At 36.8% G+C, this 19,710-nt stretch overlaps 1 protein-coding gene across 1 annotated transcript in view; it reads left to right on the top strand.

The window, feature by feature from the left end:
* Positions 1-18,620, top strand: part of TRIM36 (tripartite motif containing 36) — a 30,731-nt gene extending 12,111 nt beyond the window's left edge. Inside the window, exons 3-10 of the mRNA XM_087715817.1 lie at positions 954-1,279; positions 6,819-6,965; positions 7,916-8,011; positions 11,463-11,716; positions 12,269-12,393; positions 14,241-14,534; positions 16,189-16,486; positions 18,189-18,620. Of these exons, the coding sequence (XP_087571943.1) occupies positions 954-1,279; positions 6,819-6,965; positions 7,916-8,011; positions 11,463-11,716; positions 12,269-12,393; positions 14,241-14,534; positions 16,189-16,486; positions 18,189-18,555 (1,907 nt within the window). The 3' untranslated portion in view covers positions 18,556-18,620. The remainder of the gene's footprint in view (positions 1-953; positions 1,280-6,818; positions 6,966-7,915; positions 8,012-11,462; positions 11,717-12,268; positions 12,394-14,240; positions 14,535-16,188; positions 16,487-18,188) is intronic.
* The last annotated feature ends 1,090 nt before the right edge of the window (positions 18,621-19,710 follow it).

Raw genomic sequence — 19,710 nt, 5'->3', positions numbered from 1 at the left:
GGTCAGAGGAGATGTTGGAGTAATCTTTCCTTTGTCCATGTAAATAGCATTTAAAACATTTAAAAAATAGCGTAACCACCGTCCATAAACCAATAAAGAGATCAAATCGCCACAAGATTTTTCTGTTCTTTGGTTTCAATTAGCTTAAATTTTTATGCGGACTATCTCTCTCTGAGTAATAAAATCACCTTACCAGCTGGAAAACACTTTCGCCATTCTTTGGGACTATGCAGTTTCGGTTAGCTTACAGCTAATCCAGAAGTCACTGGCAAAGGAGGTTAAATTCCAAGCCCCCAGGGACTTTGCAAACGTCTCTGGGGTCATTGGATCTCCTCCAACCTTTCACTGTCTCTCCGGGACAGCTTGGGTTCAAAAATGAACCGTCCAATTCCTTCGGAATAGGGGAATTTCAGGAATAGCCTGAAAATCCGTCTTCTCATTGCTAAGCCCCGCCTTCTTCCTCAGTTGATTTCTTTCTTTCCCTGTTTCTGGTCCACAACATTACTGGAATCAGGTACTTTATTAAAAACATTTGCTACAGATTGGGTTGGGAGACCCTAGACTGCAAAAAACTATTGTGAGTTTCCAGATAAGGAAGGATCTGAACAAAGCCTTCCCATTATATAATCTTTCTCATTTAAATTACACTATTTTCTATTATGGTTATTACTATATTCTATATGTATTCATTCCAATATTTTATTCATAGATTGTCCATTTATAAAGTAATTAGTGTAATTTTCCACGTTAAGATTACATGGTTCATTTGAGATATTTAATAAGTTGTAAAGTTGTTTAATAATAGTACTCTGTGGCACTAATTTAGTATCTGCCTATAATATACATTAATTTTTAAAAAATGCAATCCAGTATTTTAGCATTTCTTCATCTCTTGAAAAGATAAAACATGTTTCATTGCATTGTAATTAAACCAGATCCTACCATCTATTCAGGTTGGAAACGCAATTCATTAACTCCTAGGACAACAACCTTCCCTTGCCCAGGATGCCGGCATGATGTAGATCTTGGCGAACGTGGGATCAGTGGCCTATTTCGAAATGTCACATTGGAAACTATTGTAGAACGGTACAGGCAGGCAGCGAGGGCAGCCACAGCTATTATGTGTGATCTATGTAAACCTCCAGCACAAGAATCCACAAAGAGCTGCATGGATTGTGGTGCAAGTTATTGCAACGAATGCTTCAAAATACACCATCCCTGGGGAACTTTAAAAGCCCAACATGAATATGTGGGACCAACCACCAATTTCAGACCTAAAGTAAGTGGTATTTTCCTTCAGTGTACATTTAATCACTTAGAATTGAATGTATATGCATCTGTTTAAAACCAACTGTTCATTAAATTTTGCTATGAAACAATTGCTTTAATACTCCTAGCAAATATATACTAACAGTACCATTCACAGTACTGTTCAGCTTTTGACTTGATAGCTATAAATATTGATGAATGAGCTGAAATGTATATAGTATATGCAAAAGCTGCACTTTGAGGAAATGTACAGTTTAGTGTTATTACCGAGGCAGATTTAGGATAAGAAGCTTAGTACTTATATATATTATTTTTATAGCAATAGCAATAGCAGTAAACTTATATACCGCTTCATAGGGCTTTCAGCCCTCTCTAAGCGGTTTACAGAGAGTCAGCATATTGCCCCCAACAATCTGGGTCCTCATTTTACCCACCTCGGAAGGATGGAAGGCTGAGTCAACCCTGAGCCGGTGAGATTTGAACCGCTGAACTGCTGATCTAGCAGTAGCCTGCAGTGCTGCATTTAACCACTGCGCCACCTTGGCTTTTAAAAGTGCACATAGATTTATTTTTATATTCAAATAATTTGAAAGTATTTTAAGATCTATATTAATTTTATTACTAAAATATAATGTAATATTATCTTGTGGGATTAGTCATGCTGAATTCTTAGTATTTTCTTTAGCTTAACTTTATTACTTTATTTAGCACAATGAGCTCTTAAATGCTGATTAGAGTATTATATTTACAAATGTCGCCCTAAATCTTAAATATTTTGTTAAGAAACCTAATAAAGTGGAATTTGAGGTTTTACTGCTAGTCATATTGGATTCTTTTTTCTTTCATTGTAAGTCACAATTTTGTAGATGGATGAGCACCCCCCCCCAAGATGATTGTGTCCCTTTAATATTTGTTTTTCTAAGAGGATATACTAAAACAATAGTTGGTATTCTTAGAAATAAAGATGAGATGTGCTATGTTTTGCTATTGGCCAAATTTGTAGGAGAAGGAATGGTAGAACCTGGGAGCAGACTGAAAAGAGGATCAGGCTAGAATAGTTAAGTGGCCACAAGTGAACTAAGTCCAAACCTCTCTTGAGTGCAGTTAGCTCTTATCTAACTCTAGCTAGGTGTTGATCATTACTAGAAAACATTCCTGTGTAATGACTTTAGCAATAAATCCGCTTAATTGAACTACGTGCCTGACAAAATTTCAGTTTTTTAAATAAAAAAAAGGTAGAGCAGAAGTTGGATAATATTTGTTCACACATATGTATATCATATTGCTATGTATCCAGCCTTAGATCCATATCTTATTTCTATATTTTTTAAATAATCATGTAAAACTGCTGGAAAAGTAGCGCCTGTGTAGAACAATGCTGAAAATGTTGCCATCCCTGATTTACTATTTTATTTAAATTGTTTTTCAAAGAAATTGTAATAGACTTTGTTCTGACAGTCTTTCATAAATACCGTATTTTTTTGGAGTATAAGACGCACCCTTTTCCCTCAAAAAAAGAGGCTGAAAATCTGGGTGTGTCTTATACACCGAATACAGCATTTCTTGCCTCCCAAAGCCCCGCCCCTTCACCAAAATGGCCATGCATACCCTTATGGAGGCTTTCAGAGAGCTGCTGGGGGCTGGGGAGGGCAGAAATGAACAAAAAACAGGCCATTGTTGCCCCCTCCCCCAGCAGCACACTATAAGCCTCCATAAGGCTATGCATGCAATTTTTTTGACAAAAACTGGGCCCGTTTTCATGAAAAACGGGCTATTTTTTGCTTGTTTTTGCCTCCCCCGGAGCACTCTCCAAGCTCCCCCAAGGCTATTCATGCTTTAAAAAAACAAAACAAAAACGAGCCTGTTTTTGTGAAAAATGGGCCACTTTTGGGAAGTTTGCAGAGTGCAAAAACTTTTTTCCTTTTGGAAAGTTCTTTAACTAATTGATGAGAATTACATTGATCAAGTGCTGTGCCAGCAGAAACACCTACTTATCTACTGTATTTCTATCTCTATTTCTCTCTATCCCTCTACCTACCTACTTACCTACCTATCTACTTACACATATTCTCCCTATCTACCTACTGTATTTTTTTCTCTCTCTCTTTCTCACATTCTCTATCCCTTTTTCTACCTACCTACCTAACTACTCTCTCTCTCCCTACCTATCTACTGTATATCTTTCTCTCTCTCTCTATTTCTCTCTCTCCTTCTACCTACCTACCATCTACCTACCTACCTACCTACCTACTGTATTTCTCTCTATATATATATATTTCTCTCTTCTATTCCTTTACCTACCTACCTACCTACCTACCTACCTACCTACCTACCTACCTACCTACCTAACTATTCTCTCTCTCCCTACCTATCTACTGTATTTCTCTCTCTATTTCTCTCTCTATCCCTCCACCTACTTACCAACTTACCTACTCTCTCTCCCCCTGTCTTTCTACTGTATTTCTCTCTTTATCTCTTTCTATTTCTCTCTCTCTAACCCTCTACCTACCTATCTACACACATTCTCTTCCTACCTACCTACCTACTGTATTTCTCTTTCTCTATCCCTTTATCTACCTACCTACCCAACTACTCTCCCTCCCTCCCTCCCTACTGTATTTCTCTCTCTTTCTCTCCCCTTCTATCCCTCTATATACCTACCTACTTTTTTTTAATTTGCCTCTTCAAAACCTTGCTGCATCTTATACGCCGAAAAATATGGTAGATTATACTAGATAAGACATCAGATTTATTTTTTGGTAATGTGATAAAAGCCATGCTTATAATTTTGAGAACAGATACTCCTACACACTGCTAAATGGGACAAAGATCAGAGAACTGGAAAAAGGTTGATATCTTGCAAAAACCAACTCATAAAAGTGGTCTTGTGACCTCTAGTTGTAGCTTAGTTTATGCTGCACATCACACAGTAGCAATTCTGACATCATGATTGCAGTTTTCTGCTATTCAGCAACTTGTTCAGAGTGAGGAAACCTTGCTTGATAGTAGGGTTTTAGGTCAGTTCTGTCCTCATTGTATCATGTGACTATATTGTTCTTCAGCATGAATCAGATTATAATATTTTGTGGAATAGCTGTGGATTCAGATGTTAATTGGCTTCAAGTCTCAAGTGAGCATGTCGTGTAGCATATAAAAGAACATTTCCTCTTTCTTTTCTGCTCAACATCTTTGTTTTATACCAAGGCTACTGATTTACTTATAAAAATACTTATCTATTGGTCAATTTTAAATGATGTCCATGTTTCTGGTTGATTTCTTCCTGATTCTCTTTTAAAATACATCTTTTAATTCTTCAAGCAAAAAATATGAATTGGACTGATAATGGTTATATTCTTAAGATTTGTCTATTGAAAGCTGATATTGAAATTGATTGTAAATAATGTATGAAATTGAACAGTTTAGAAAATTAAATTAGGTTTATCTTTCAGTTTATTCATGGATTATTCCAGCTCTTCATTGTTTATATTGTTATCTTTCTCCCCTAGTTTCTAATTTCTAATTTGCTCATAGTTGCATCCATTTGCACTAGCTCTTGAACCAGTATCAAATGTTTCCCATTAGTCTAAATAGTAGCTTGAATCAAATAATTAAATATCAGAGAGATTGTAGAATTAAAAAAAACAAATGTCAACCACCATTAGGGATAGTGACAGTTATGTAATGAAATCTCAGTTTAATAGAACCCCTTTTGGCAAGCTATAATGGACCAAAATAGTCCAGATGAACAGTTAAATTGGCGTTAATATAAATAATCTTTGTTGCTATTTGCAATATCTCTAACAATTTATGCATAAATTATGTAATTTGCATCAATTCACAGCTTTATTATTCAAATGATGAAAACCACCAGGAGTGACATAATTTCTACATTTTGCATAATGATGTAATTATACAAATGACTTAAATTGCCCAAATGAAATAATTTGTGATTTAACAGACCCCACAGGAGCAATGAGCACTCTTTCCCCCAATTGATCTGTAGTTCAACAGTGTCTGGGTTTCCCAACCATATTATAAATGCAATAATTCTTGCAAAGTGCTTTTGTTAATATTAGAAAATGTTAATATTCAACCTTATGAATATTACCGTATCTCTGTAAGTGTAGGTGCCCTCCAGGGGTGGGCACTTACACTTACAGCCACTACTGCCGGTTTGCTCAGGGATGCACTGTGTGCGCGCATGCACAGTGCAACAAAAATTGCTCTGTGCATGTGCAGATAGCAAAAACTAGATGGCGGAGCCTATGGCACTGCTGAGAAAACCGGTTTGGGGGTATAGCAGTCCTGGGTCACTGCTGGTTCCGGTGACCCAGGCCACCAAGTTACTATCTGTTCAGCTCAGCTGGTCCGAACCAGTAGGAACCCACCTCTGGTGCCCTCCATTAATATAAAAAAAAGTTGCAATTGTAAAAAACTGGATTGGAAAGTTATTAAAGAATAAATGCATATGTAATATCTCAGGGAAGATGGTGATATTTTTGAGCTTCCCGTAGTTCCAATTATAATTAAATAGCTTCAGTAAGATTTAATTTTATAATCTTATCTAAGTGAACTATAAAAATATTAAACTTTAGGCTAATGATACTTTAGCCAAAACTATTGTATTTTCCATTAATTCTGAAATTTTTAAAAAAATATAGTATAGTATAATTGATGTAGTTAAGCTGAAAAAAGAAAGAAAGTTTTGATGCAAAACAAATAGTTAAGGAATTTGTTTTAATTTACTTTAAAAGGTTAAAAAATGCAGGTAACTAGACTTAATGGGTCCAAAAGAAAACAACTAATGATTTATTCTTAAAACATAATTTATTCCAAAGACAATAGAAGCAAATGAGATTGAAATTTTCCAAAATAACAAAACATACCCTATTTCTTACAATAAGGTCATAGTATGTTGTGATTGTATAGTTACATTAATACTATTTTAAAAAGTGTCTATCCAGTGTTTCAGAGACAGTGCCTCATGCAACTTTTTCCTCTGCAGTTCCTAAAATCTCCAGAAGAGATTAAGAGAATCTATTGGCTGGAGACACAGATTCCAGCATAAGATTGTTTGATATTGAACAAGAGAAAAATTTGCGGGTGGGGTGGTGGAGGCGGGGCCAGCCGCCAGTCTGAATGGGTGTGTGAGATGGTTCTCCGTGAACACCACTGTTTGATTATCTGGAGGGGGACCGGAAGAATTGGGATGCCCTGTGAGCCAACTCTCAGATGGTGGTCTGAAACAGGAAGGCAGGAAAAAGCCCTGAAGTGACTGGACAAAGGCAAAGATGGTTTGTTATGGTGGCTGTGAAAGGCTAGAAGATGGACAATACTAGCGAGGAGTCAGAGGGACAGAGCGATACTTTCTGGTGACAATCCATTCATTTGTATATAAGTACTATCTGATAATAAAGGAAGAAAATAATTTTAATATCTTCATAAATATTAAAATGTATATGAAAAACAAAAATGAAAATGCTTCTGATTTTACTTCATCATTACACAGTTCTTGAAGTATATTTCATACTCTATTATTTTATTCTCAGATTTTGATGTGTCCGGAACATGAAATGGAAAAAGTAAATATGTACTGTGAAATATGCAGAAGACCTGTTTGTCACCTTTGCAAATTGGGTGGTACACATGCAAACCATCGAGTGACTACCATGAGCAGTGCCTACAAAACACTTAAGGTGTGTCCCATCTTTATTTCTTAGCTGGTTTTGTGTTGCTTAGTGTTACAAGGTGTAAAGTAGTTGCTTTGTTGAGATGATCCTGTGTTCAGTATCATGAAATGTTACTGAAACCTGGGCTAATTAAAGAGCATGCATTTTTTTTTATTCTGACTTATGCCAGAATTTTGTGCTCAGCAAACTCAATAATTTTCATCTTCCAAAGTAGGTTATATCTGTAGAATATTATAAATTTCCTCAGAAATAAAACTGACTTCAACTTTACTTAAATATTTTTTGTCCTAATCATGTTTTAACATTTAGGCACATTTGAGTATTTCTATCTATAATACAAGATCATGGCCATAGTTTGCAAAAAAATTTAATATCCTTGAAGGGGAACATTTAAATTTAATCCACATCATTGAATACCTTATATTGACTTGTGCCATCTGTTCAAATAGATAAATATTTGATGGGGCAAGTAACATTTTAGATTAGTTCTTGGAACAGAGACAAAGGATGTAATTTGATAATATGTAATATTGGCTTAAGTTGTTTTGGTTCACTGCAGGTTTTAATGGACTTATTGTATACATATTATTTTAATAGCCTTTTTAATTAGTAAGCAGAAAAAGAAGCAATTAGAATTAGTGAAACTACAAACGTTTCCTTATTAGTGAAAACATGTTTATCTTTTTTAATGCAGCTTTCACATATTTGACATTGGTGCCTACATAGCTTATGCCAAGGCTCATCACACTTGTTTATTCTCATATGATTGAATTGTGTGCACTTTTAGTTAACTCTAAAACAATTGCTTGGCTGTAGTTTTGATAGATATAGAACATAATAGTTTATTGAACCAAACTGTCAATCACAAAATAAAAATGTTCCTTTTATTCACTAATTTCAAATGCAAAAATAGTACTTTACAATCATTTTTAACCATGCAGTATGATTTTTCATAGGAGAAACTTTCGCAGGATATACACTACCTCATTAGTAAGGAGAGCCACGTGAAAAACCAAATTACAGAGCTTGGTCTTTTAGTGAAAGAAGCTGAGGTAAGAACTACTTATTTTTGCCATGGGCATAAAGGGCTACTTTGTGGCTCTTTAATAATATTAGTATTGATGTGAATTTCTACATAAACAATTTTATTGAAACTAAAACATGTCTATCCATTATAATTTGACTAATTTATTTTAATGCACATTGCATTAAAAAAAAACCAAAGAGCTACATACAATGGGGCAAAAAAGTATTTAGTCAGCCACCAATTTGTGCAAGTTCTCCCACTTAAAAAGATGAGAGAGGCCTGTAATTGACATCATAGGTAGATCTCAACTATGATAGACAAAATGAGAAAACAAATCCAGACAATCATTGTCTGATTTGGAAAGAATTTTTTTTTGCAAATTATGGTAGAAAATAAGTATTTGGTCAATATCAAAAGTTCATCTCAATACTTTGTTATATATCCTTTGTTGGCAATGACAGAGGTCAAATGTTTTCTGTAAGTCTTCACAAGGTTGGCACACACTGTTGCTGGTATGTTGGCCCATTCCTCCATGCAGATCTTCTCTAGAGCAGTGATGTTTTGGGACTGTCCCTGGGCAACATGGACTTTCAACTCCCTCCAAAGGTTTTCTATGGGGTTGAGATCTGGAGACTGGCTAGGCCACTCCAGGACCTTGAAATACTTCTTACGAAGCCACTCCTTTGTTGCCCGGGCGGTGTGTTTGGGATCATTGTCCTACTGAAAGACCCAGCCACATTTCATCTTCAATGCTGATGGAAGGAGGTTTGCACTCAAAATCTCATGATACATGGCCCCATTCATTCTTTCCTGTACCCGGATCAGTTGTCCTGGTCCCTTTGCAGAGAAATAGCCCCAAAGCATGATGTTGCCACGCCCATGCTTCACAGTAGGTATGGTTTTCTTTGGATGCAACTCAGCATTCTTTCTCCTCCAAACACGACGAGTTGTGTTTCTACCAAACAGTTCTACTTTGGTTTCATCCGACCATATGACATTCTCCCAATCCTCTTCTGGATTATCCAAATGCTCTCTGGCAAACTACAAACAGGCCCGGACATGTACTGGCTTAAGCAGGGGGACACGTCTGGCACTGCAGGATCTGAGTCCCTGGCGGCGTAGTGTGTTACTGATGGTAGCCTTTGTTACGTTGGTGCCAGCTCTCTGCAGGTCATTCACTAGGTCTCCCTGTATCGTTCTGGGATTTTTGCTCACTGTTCTTGTGATCATTTTGACCCCACAGGGTGAGATCTTGCGTGGAGCTCCAGATCAAGGGAGATTATCAATGGTCTTGTATGTCTTCCATTTTCTAATTATTGCTCCCACTGTTGATTTCTTCACACCAAGCTGCTTGCCTGTTGTAGATTCAGTCTTCCCAGCCTGGTGCAGGTCTACAATTTTGTTTCTGGTGTCCTTCGATGGCTCTTTGGTCTTCACCATAGTGGAGTTTGGAGTGTTGACTGAGGTTGTGGACAGCCGCGTGAGTGATAGTGGGCGCACCGCGGTTCGCCCACGTTACACCCATCCTCCGCGAGCTGCACTGGCTACCTGTCGATCTCTGGGTGCGCTTCAGGGTACTGATGACCACCTTTAAAGCACTCCATGGTAGTGGATCTGGGTACTTGAGAGACCGCCTTCTGCCGATTACCTCCCTCCGACCGATTAGATCGCACAGACTGGGCCTCCTCCGAATTCCATCCGCCAGTCAATGTCGACTGGCGACTACATGGAGGAGAGCCTTTTCTGTTGCAGCTCCGACCCTGTGGAACGATCTCCCCGTCGAGATACGCACCCTCACCACCGTCCAGGCCTTCCGCGCAGCCCTCAAGACCTGGCTCTCCCAACAGGCCTGGGGATAAGTCCTTAATTTGCCCCACCCGAGTGTTGAATGTAGAATGCATGTTGTGTTTTTACTACTTATCTTGTTTTCATATTGTTTATTGTGTATTGTTCCCCCTCCCTAATGGTTGTAAGCCGCCCTGAGTCCCCTCAGGGAAAAGGGCGGCCTATAAATTTTAATAAAATACCAAAAAAAAAAAAAATACCAAGGTGTCTTTTATACTGCTAACAAGTTCAAACAGGTGCCATTAATACAGTTAATGAGTGGAGGACAGAGGAGCCTCTTAAAGAAGTTGTTACAGGTCTGTGAGAGCCAGAAATCTTGCTTGTTTGTAGGTGACCAAATACTTATTTTCCACCATAATTTGCAAAAAAATTCTTTCCAAATCAGACAATGCAATTATCTGGATTTGTTTTCTCATTTTGTCTCTCATAGTTGAGGTCTACCTATGATGTAAATTACAGGCCTCTCTCATCTTTTTAAGTGGGAGAACTTGCACAATTGGTGGCTGACTAAATACTTTTTTGCCCCACTGTAGTTTCTGCTTTGTAAAAAGGTTTATGCTGTATTAAAAAATTATGCTACAATTGATTATTTACTTACTGTATTTGTGACAGTTGGTAGTAAATGTATTGAGCAGCTAACATTTAATTTTAGAAAATCTCTTATTGAAAATCAAATTAATCATATTCTACTGCTTGGTAATTATCTAAAATATTCAGAAAATTATGCCACAATCAAGAAACATCTAGAGCTAATCCATTTTACAATTTTGTTCAAATCAGAAGAAAGTACTATAGGAATGCAGAAAGTGGAGAGTGTCCCTCACCCTGTTTGGCAAGAAAGCATTCTTACTAGAGCAAGCTGGGTAGCCTAAGTGCCTTCTCTCTCGTCACTTTTAGATGACTCCTTGTTCTTTGTTACTCTTTGGTCTTTGCCCCCATGGATGACTCTAATTGGAAAAACATTTGCTAAATGCCTATATACTGAACAGGCATCTCACCCTTTCCTCCCGAAATAACTCTTGTTATTTGTTTTAAATTGTCTTTGAGATTGTGAGATGCAATTTATTATTCTGAAATGCACAATAAAAATATTTCAATTTTTAAACAGTTTTGAAAGACTTCTATTATAAACATGTTCTTTTAAAAATAGTGTTTTTCTATTTTTTTCTAGCAGTTTTGCACTACTGTGACCTTGAAACCTAATATTTAATGTAAAGAAGTAGTTTAGATGAAGTGTTTCTTCATCCTAATATATTTGTACTGATTGTCACAGATGTTCTGTTGTCTAAATTTTTAAGAACAATTTTTTGTTTACAACTATAATTTGTTATGGTTTACTTGTACATGTGTAAAGGGTTGACTTATAAACATGCCTCTGTAATATAGAAAGCAAAGAAGCTAAATCCTGTTGTCACTTAAAATTATGTTTTTAAATGTTTTGTTTAAAAACAACTACAGAATCACAAAGATGAATAATGGTATTTCAGTGTATCAAATACATTTAACTTTAGAAAGAATCCTGTTTTTGTACATTACATCAATCTCATTCCCTTCCTTGAAATTGTTTTTGAATCTAATCAAAAACATTTTAAAGTTAATATGTTATCCTGCTTTAACTTTAAAAAAAACAGTGCAATGGTGAAAGAGCGAAGGAGGAAGCGTCTAATAACTTCGATAAGCTGTTTCATGTTTTGGAGGAAAAGAAAAACACTGCAATTAGAGCTATTGAAACATCCAAACATTTAAGAATGGACAAATTGCATTCTCAAATAGAAGAGTATCAGGGACTTCTAGAAAACAATGGCCTAGTGGGATATGCACAAGAAGTTCTCAAAGAAACAGACCCATCTTGTTTTGTTCAAACAGCAAAGCAGCTTCATGATAGGTATGTAATTTATTTCTTTTCAGAATAGCTTGAATTGTGCGTAATCCTCTGCATGTCTCTTTCCCAATTTCCAATGGCCTTTTAGTTGTACTTTTGCAAATCATTTTTCCAATAGTACCCATTGGTTTAGGATACGTGCAGTGCAAGGATAACAAGCATAAAAATTAGAAATTTGCTTATATAGAATATAATAGATACCTATAAAAGTATGGTTCTGCTTTGGACCCATTTGCAAGGTGAGATCTGTTACATTCCTATTTTAATTAGTTTGCACAGTAGAATTTTGGATGGATTACATTTTACCATCTTGAAAATGTTATGCAATTTATATAGTTCAGCTGCTAGTGTTAACTAATTTCATTATAATATTTATTATAATATAGGGATTTTCTTTAGTGAAATAATTATTTTTTTATTTACAGTTAGAAGTAAAAAGCCATGTATTTTAGCATGGTTCATGAATGGATGCATTCAATTTTTTTCTCTCATATTAAAATATTAAAGGCAATTTCCTAGTGTGTACATAATATTGGTATTTTTTTCTGTCTATAGAATTCAGAAAGCTACTGAATCTTTGAAGAGCTTTAGGCCTGCAGCTCAAGCTTCTTTTGAAGACTTTGTTCTTGACATAGAAAAGCAACAGGAAGCTCTTGAAAATATGTGTTTCCATTCAAATGGTAAGTTTAAAGGAAAAAACATTTAACCTCTTCCCACCCCAGAGAAGGAGCAAGAGAAATAGTAAACAGTTTGCTCTTGATAAAGTATTCCACATTCTTCAAAAGTTGGTTGAACACACACTTGATTCATCCTCATATGGAAATTTCTTAGTATACTAAAAGTCCTTATAGGAAGAGAAATTGGCCATTACGAACAAGTTATTACTAACATCTCTAAGTATTTCATATATACTATTTGAGTGGGTGTACAGTAGAATGTGGCAATGGATAAGAGCAGCAAAATTGAAGAAAGCGACAAAGGGATTAATTCTGGCTGCACAATACCAAACCTTAAGAAAAATGCATACAAAGCCAGAACAGAGAAGCAGCAACAGATTGCAATTGCTGCCACCCCAAAGAAACTGAAGAAATGGAGGGCTAACTAGTTAGCTGCTGCAAGAAAATTGTACAGACTGACTACAAACAGTGGCATGGCAAAGTAGCAACAAAGGTGCATTGGAATATATGCAAGAAATACCATTTGTCTGCAAGCAAACAAATGATCACCAAACAGACAAAATAATAAAAAAATGGGGAAGCTAAAGTGTTCTGGGATTTTAGAATTCAAACAGACAAGAACCTGCCATATAGCACCACAGACGTAGCAATTATTGATAAGAAAGATAGAAAAGTCTGGATAGTGTTTGTTTATTTATCATAGAAGAGAAAATTTCAAATGCAAAGATCTGCAAACAGAAGTAGAATGATTGTGGCAAAAGTAAGCAAGGATAGTATCAATAGTAATAGGCATCTTGGTGCATACAGTCCCAAAAGATCTGGAATACCATTTGAACACCATTGGCATTGATAAAATCATCATCAGTCAATTGCAAAAGACAGTTTTAATTGGAATATCTTGCATCCCACAATGATACCTTCAACAGCATCAAATAAGAATGCCTATGTAAAAAGGCCAAATCCAGTCTAAATATCTGGCTTGACTGTGGGATCAAGATAATAAAATAGAAAACATAGTACCATGAAACTAATTTTAACATTAATTATGCCACAATCAATCTACAATGACCATCTGGAAGAGATATTTTCCAGTCTTTTGGAAGAAAGGGCAGGTTGATCCTCAGGTCAATGAACAGAATCTTCCAACCTACACAAAATGCTTGCACCTATTTGTTATGTCTCTTGGGTAGTGGAGACCCAGAGTAGGTGTTCTCTGGCCATCTATGAAGGCAGGCCAATGTTTTGTTTACTCCTGGTGTAATGTTTGTTGCAAGGGAGAAGTTGGTATGTTATGAGCATATAGTTTGGTGAGGATAATATGTGTGGGTAAGTAACATGCAAAAAAGTTCCTTGCTTCATTTCTGGTTAACAAAAATGATGCCCATTTGAGAATTGAAAACACCTAAATTTGGCTGGATAGCAGTGGTGGGTTACGATCGGTATGCCACGGTATGGGCATACCGGTGCCTGCTGGGAGCTCTGGGTACCGTTCTGGTATGGTGCTCTGGAGGGCCCACCCACCCGCCCAATCTCCTTACCGGTATTTGAGCTTCTGCGCACAGAGCGTAAGGCACCTGCGTGACGCTCCATCGCAGGAGGTAAGGACGTGTGCGTGCGCTTCACGTTTTCATGTGGTGGATGCCAGGCCCTGTTGCCAGGCCCCATTGCATTGTACCGGTTGCAGCGGGATCCGGAATCCACCACTGCTGGATAGGCAGAACTAAGATGATGTAAACATGTTTTACCCTTCTTCTTCTCCTCAATTTTATGAATATTTTATATATAAATGTATTTTCCTCTTATCAGTATTTTTAATTCTAACATCCTGTATATTTTTATGCTTAATTCAGGAAATGATATACCAGAAATCAGTGAGGAACGGAGCAAAATGTATAACAAAGCTTTGATCTGTTGGGATCATCCACAGAAAACAGGTTCAGCTGATACTTACATACTTGAATATCACAAGCTTAATAAAGAAGAGGCTAACTCAGCATGGCAAGAAATTGAAGTCTGCAGTAAGAGTGAAATAATTTCTGACCTTGACACAAACAGTACCTATGCCTTTAGGGTCAGAGGATATAAAGGATCTATCTGTAGCCCATGGAGCAGAGAACTTATCTTACATACACCACCAGCTCCAGGTACAATAAAAAAATGTACACATGATATTTTTGTCCCTGTTCTCTTGTTGCAGTTAGTGAAACCGAAGAATCTTAGGTGTAAATTTAAACAATCATACTTAATAAGTCTACATAACAGAATTAAGATGATATCCACAGATTCTTGACAATCTTTTAAGTTGCTATAATGAGGTAGAGATGCCATGATATATGTCTTTGTAGTGAGTTTATTGAACATTTAAATCAGAATGAAGAAAACATTATTAGTATCTGTGAATATAAAATAATACTTGTTTTTAGAGAAAAGGGAATTCTATCGCAGTTTGGATAAAAGCAGAAATGAAATAGTTTGACTACCTGGTTTACTGTCCATTTTCTAATGCATAAGAAGAAACATGTTGACAAAAATTATAACATATTCTTGAGATTTCTTAACAGCAGTTACTTTAAAATATTATTCAAAGTATGTATTATGTCTGTCTGTCTCTATCTCTCTCTGTCTCTGTCTCTGTCTCTGTCTCTCTGTCTCTGTCTCTCTAATCTATCTATCTATCTATCGCAAGCCCACAAATTACAACTGCAATTGGACCGTGATTGCCATTACTAAACAATGTAGTCATAAAGTGTAACATCACTGCATAGCTTAGCGACAGCAATCTAGGTAGTCCTGGTTGTCATTGTAACTTAAGATGCACAAGTAGTTAAGCAGGAAACAGAGGAGATAAGGAATGCAGAGGTGCTGCAAAGGGGTGAGGGAAACCTTGGGTGGACTGACACAGATTGCAGAGAAGTGAGGGAGGGGTGTTTGGTGCGGCATGAACTCAGGCGGGGAAAGATGAAGCATGTATGTATGCATGTACGCAAGTGCTGGGGAAAGAGTGTATGAAATGTATGTGTGGAGAGTGCAGGGAGGCCAGGGAAAGTGAGTGTGGAGTACATGTAAATGTGTATGAGTGCTGAGAAAGAGGGTTTGGGTATGTATGCAATTGCAGAGAGACCAAGGAAAAAGGAAAATGATGTGGGTGTGTGCATTGTGCGTGCATAGCAGGAAGGTCATGAAAAGACGGTGCAGAATGTGTGTTATTCTAGGTAAGCTGTGAAAAGAAGGCTTGGGGTGCATGTAGGTGTAGGGAGGCCATCTAAAAAGAGCAGAAGGTGGGTGTGAATGGAGGATGTGATACATTCATGCAAATGAAGAAAGGTGGAGGAAAGACTTACCCCAGCAACTTGTGACTTTCCTTGCCAGCTTCCCACTTACTTTGCTTGGGGAAAGCCAGCAGGGAAGGACACAGATGATAATCATGTGACTGTGGGATGTTGCATCTCATCATAACTTTGAGCTGGTTGCCAGATACTAGAATTTTGTTCTGCAACAGCCGGAACCTTGAGGACCAATTGTAAGACTTTTCAGCATTAACATAACTTCCCGAGACCACTGAATGAATGGCTGTAACTGAAGATTATCTATATTCTTTAGAACTTTTGTTCCCTCTAAATAACAGTTTTCTGGATTTTATTTTGATTTTATTGTTTATACATGTTAAGCCTCCCAGAGTGATAGAATTGGGTAATCTAGAAATTGGGGGGAGTGGGGGGAGGGAAATGTTTATTACCATATTCTTTAGAATATTTTCTGAAACTATAATTCTATTACTGACTGGTTATTCATTTTTAGTTTTCAGTTTTCTTTTGGATGACAAATGTGGCTACAATTGTGAACGTCTTCTGCTAAATGCAAGAAGAAATGTTGTAGAAAGCAGAGCTGGGTTTCCTCTGCTTTTGGAAGCTGAACGTATCCAACAAGGCTGTTACACTGCCTTGGACTACATTATTGGAGACACTGGTGTTGTGAAAGGAAAGCATTTCTGGGCTTTCCATGTGGAACCCTATTCATATCTTGTGAAAGTAGGAGTTGCATCTGATGCTAAGATCCAAGAATGGTTCCACAATTCTCGTGAACTAAGTAGCCCCAGGTAAGTAATCACTTTCTATTGTTTTCACAGACTTTGTTTTGAGTTCTGCTGTTGTAATTTAATAGTTTAGCTTTTATCCATTAGTTCAAATATTAATTGGATGTTAATAGGGAAGATAATATTTTAGATAATGATCTAAATCTAAAATAAAGAATCATTTTTTCATGCCTAAGGGAATTTTAGACTGTGTATGTCAAATGGATTCCAACATGCTTTCATTGAATTGAAGGTTCCAAAAGCAATTTGGTGATCTTTTGATGGGAAAAGACTCCCATTAAAAAAAGGTATAACAACAATCCACACTTGAAAAATAATGATCCCCTCTCCTTTATGTATTCCCTGGGCCACAGGCTCATCCAGTTTTGCTTAGATTATCTTAGCATGTACTCTGGTCTTGTGAAAAGTTAGATCTGGATTCTGAAACTTACATCATACTGATGTTTTCTTATAATCTGAAGCAGGGGTACCCAATCCCTGGGCTGTGGACCGGTACCAGCTTTTTAGGAATTGGACCATGCAAATGGCAGTTGAGTGCACGAAGTTTATTCATGCATGCACTGGACTTAGATTGTGTGCACGAAACCATCCCCACCACCACCACTGGTCCATGAAACCAAAAAGTTTGAGAACTGCTGATCTAAAAGAAGTCAGTTGAGGTGATAAAGTGAAATGATGAAATGATAGGTAGATCACAAGAACAGCAAAATGTGATAAGCTAAAAAGAGTTTGTGATCACATACTGTAAATGACTTATTTAGCCATGAATCCCTTGGATTAGGTTAGATGAGGCGTTGTTAAGTATTGTTTAAGATTGAAGTACTCGATATAGATTAGCTACAATAAATACTATATATGAATCTGAACAGGTAGCCCTCAACTTATAACCACAATTGAACCCAAAATTTCTGATGCTAAGCGAGATAGTTGTTAGTGAATTTTGCTGCATTTTATAACCTTTCTTGCTACAGTTGTTAAGTGGATCAGTGCACTTTTTAAGTTGCTAACATTTTGTTGTTGAATGAATTTGGCTTCCTCATTGACTTTGCTTGTTGGAAGGTCGCAAAATGTGATCACATGACCCTGGGACACTAATGGTCATAAATGAGTCAGTTGCCAAGCATCTGAAATTTGATCATGTGACCATGGAAATATTGCAACAGCTGTAAGGGTGGAAAACTGTCATAAGTCATTTTTTTCTGGGCTGTTATAACTTTAAATGGTCACTAAGTGAGTTGTTGTAAATCGAGCATTACTTGTATTAGGCAAGATAGATTAGGGGATTTGAAGCGCTATATAGATTGCTTGTATTCCTGATGGCACACACTAGCTGAGATAAGCACTGGATGGGGATGGATTGCTTCTTATTACAGGATTCCCCCCCCCCCCCGCTTCTCACAAGGTTACATTGAAATAGTGTTGCAGCCAGATTGAGTCCCCAACTTGATTGTATTGCAATTCATCTGGAAAGAGAATTTTGATCAGTTAAATGTCCTAATGTTAGAATCCTTCCGAGAGTATTGCAAAAGATATTTAATAAAGCGAACACAACTTACCTTTATTTATCATTCTCTCCTACAAGCACATTGTGATATTGTACAGTACAATATTTTTAATATGTACAATGTGTGAACATTATGCTGAAGTCTGAAAAAATCACTGACAACTGAAAAGTATTGTGGCATGACTAGTATTCCTTTTTCAGATACGAACAAGACAGTGGTCATGACAGTGGGAGTGAAGACATCTTTGCTGAGTCCTTGCAGCCTTTCACATTAATAACTATAGGCATGAAAAAAATGTTTATTCCTAAAGCATCATCTGCTTCAGCTGCTCCCAAAGATTGTGTGAACAGAGTTCTTCCCATGCCATCAAACATCGGAATCTGCCTTGACTGTGACAAAGGCAGCATTGGATTCTATGATGCAGATCGGATGAAGTGTATTTACGAACGCCCAGTGGAATGCTCTGGTAAAATGTATCCAGCTTTTGCATTAATGGGGAGCTCAGGAATTCATCTAGAAGAAACGATTGCAGCAAAATACCTGCAATATCAGGATGAAGACATTTAATACCCAAGGACCCACCTTTAGCTTTGTGTCTTAATTACAACATAACTCCAAGTGCATCTGCTGCACCCCCTGCTTTTGAGTCTGTTTTTCTTTTGTTTTTTAATTGCAGAAAAAAACAACTCTACTAAATGTCTAGTGTCCAGAAAACTCTACCTGAAGACCTCTTTGAACTGTTGTTTTTTGTCTTATAGTGACCTTGGATACTCAGATTAGCACCCTGATTGCCTTTGATAAACTGGAAACCTGCCAGTCTGTTTAAGTTTAAATCCTTATTTCTGACATTGCCTCCATTTACATTCCATTTTTAAACAAATGGAAGTAGGCTCTTCTTTTTAGTAATTATAGATTTGTTCACTTCAGAAGGAGCTAATTTTGACTATCCTGAGTGGTCAAATGTGTATCAGAAACTGTCTTTGCATTAGAGCAAAGTGCTTTGTGAATCCAAGCTATGAGCAAATTGGTAGCATTTAGGAGATGGATAATGAATCACAGTTACTGTGTCTCACACAGATTTATTGTGATTCATATTATTGATTTTTAAACCTGGTGCAATTGCAATGGTGATTAAATGCAGGTTCTTATGTGTGTTTTCAGTATTTTAGGTTATCTCCTATATGCTGTATTTAATTTATGTTTAAATAAGTGCAATTTTTCATCAAACCTTGGTGTTAAAACCTCTGTGTATGTGACGTGTGTGTGTGTGTGTGGGGGATGAAATGCAGACACAATTTGCATTTTATATTTTTCTTTAAAAAATGGTTTTGGCACATTTAATTCTTCATAAAATTAAGGCGGTCAGTGTGTTTAAAATAAAAGCACTGATAAATTAAGTTTGAAACACTTTTACCTTAAGGTATCATCAGTCCAAACTTCTTAGCTAAAAAGCAATCCATACAAAATTGTCTAAAGCTCCATAATCATCTTAAGTGTGTAAAAAAATTGCTTCATGTTTGTGAAGCTTTGCACTTCAGGTCATATAGGGTTTTTAATTTGTTTTACATAAGTAGATATGTGTAGTCCACTTTATGTGTTAAATACTGTTTCAAAAAATATCAACTATGCAGTAGTTACACAAGATCTGGTAAGCACTAGTCATTCTGAGTCAAATAATAACCCAAATGATTAATTTAAGCTTTTTTATTTATAATGTGATAA

This window comes from Thamnophis sirtalis, unplaced genomic scaffold (genome assembly GCF_051295495.1).
Source record: "Thamnophis sirtalis isolate CommonGarterSnake01/CBP01778 unplaced genomic scaffold, rThaSir2_p1.2 scaffold_5, whole genome shotgun sequence".
Taxonomy (NCBI): domain Eukaryota; kingdom Metazoa; phylum Chordata; class Lepidosauria; order Squamata; family Natricidae; genus Thamnophis; species Thamnophis sirtalis.
The sequence above is the reverse complement of the archived record's forward strand: the minus strand, read 5'-3'. Positions and strand labels throughout refer to the sequence as shown.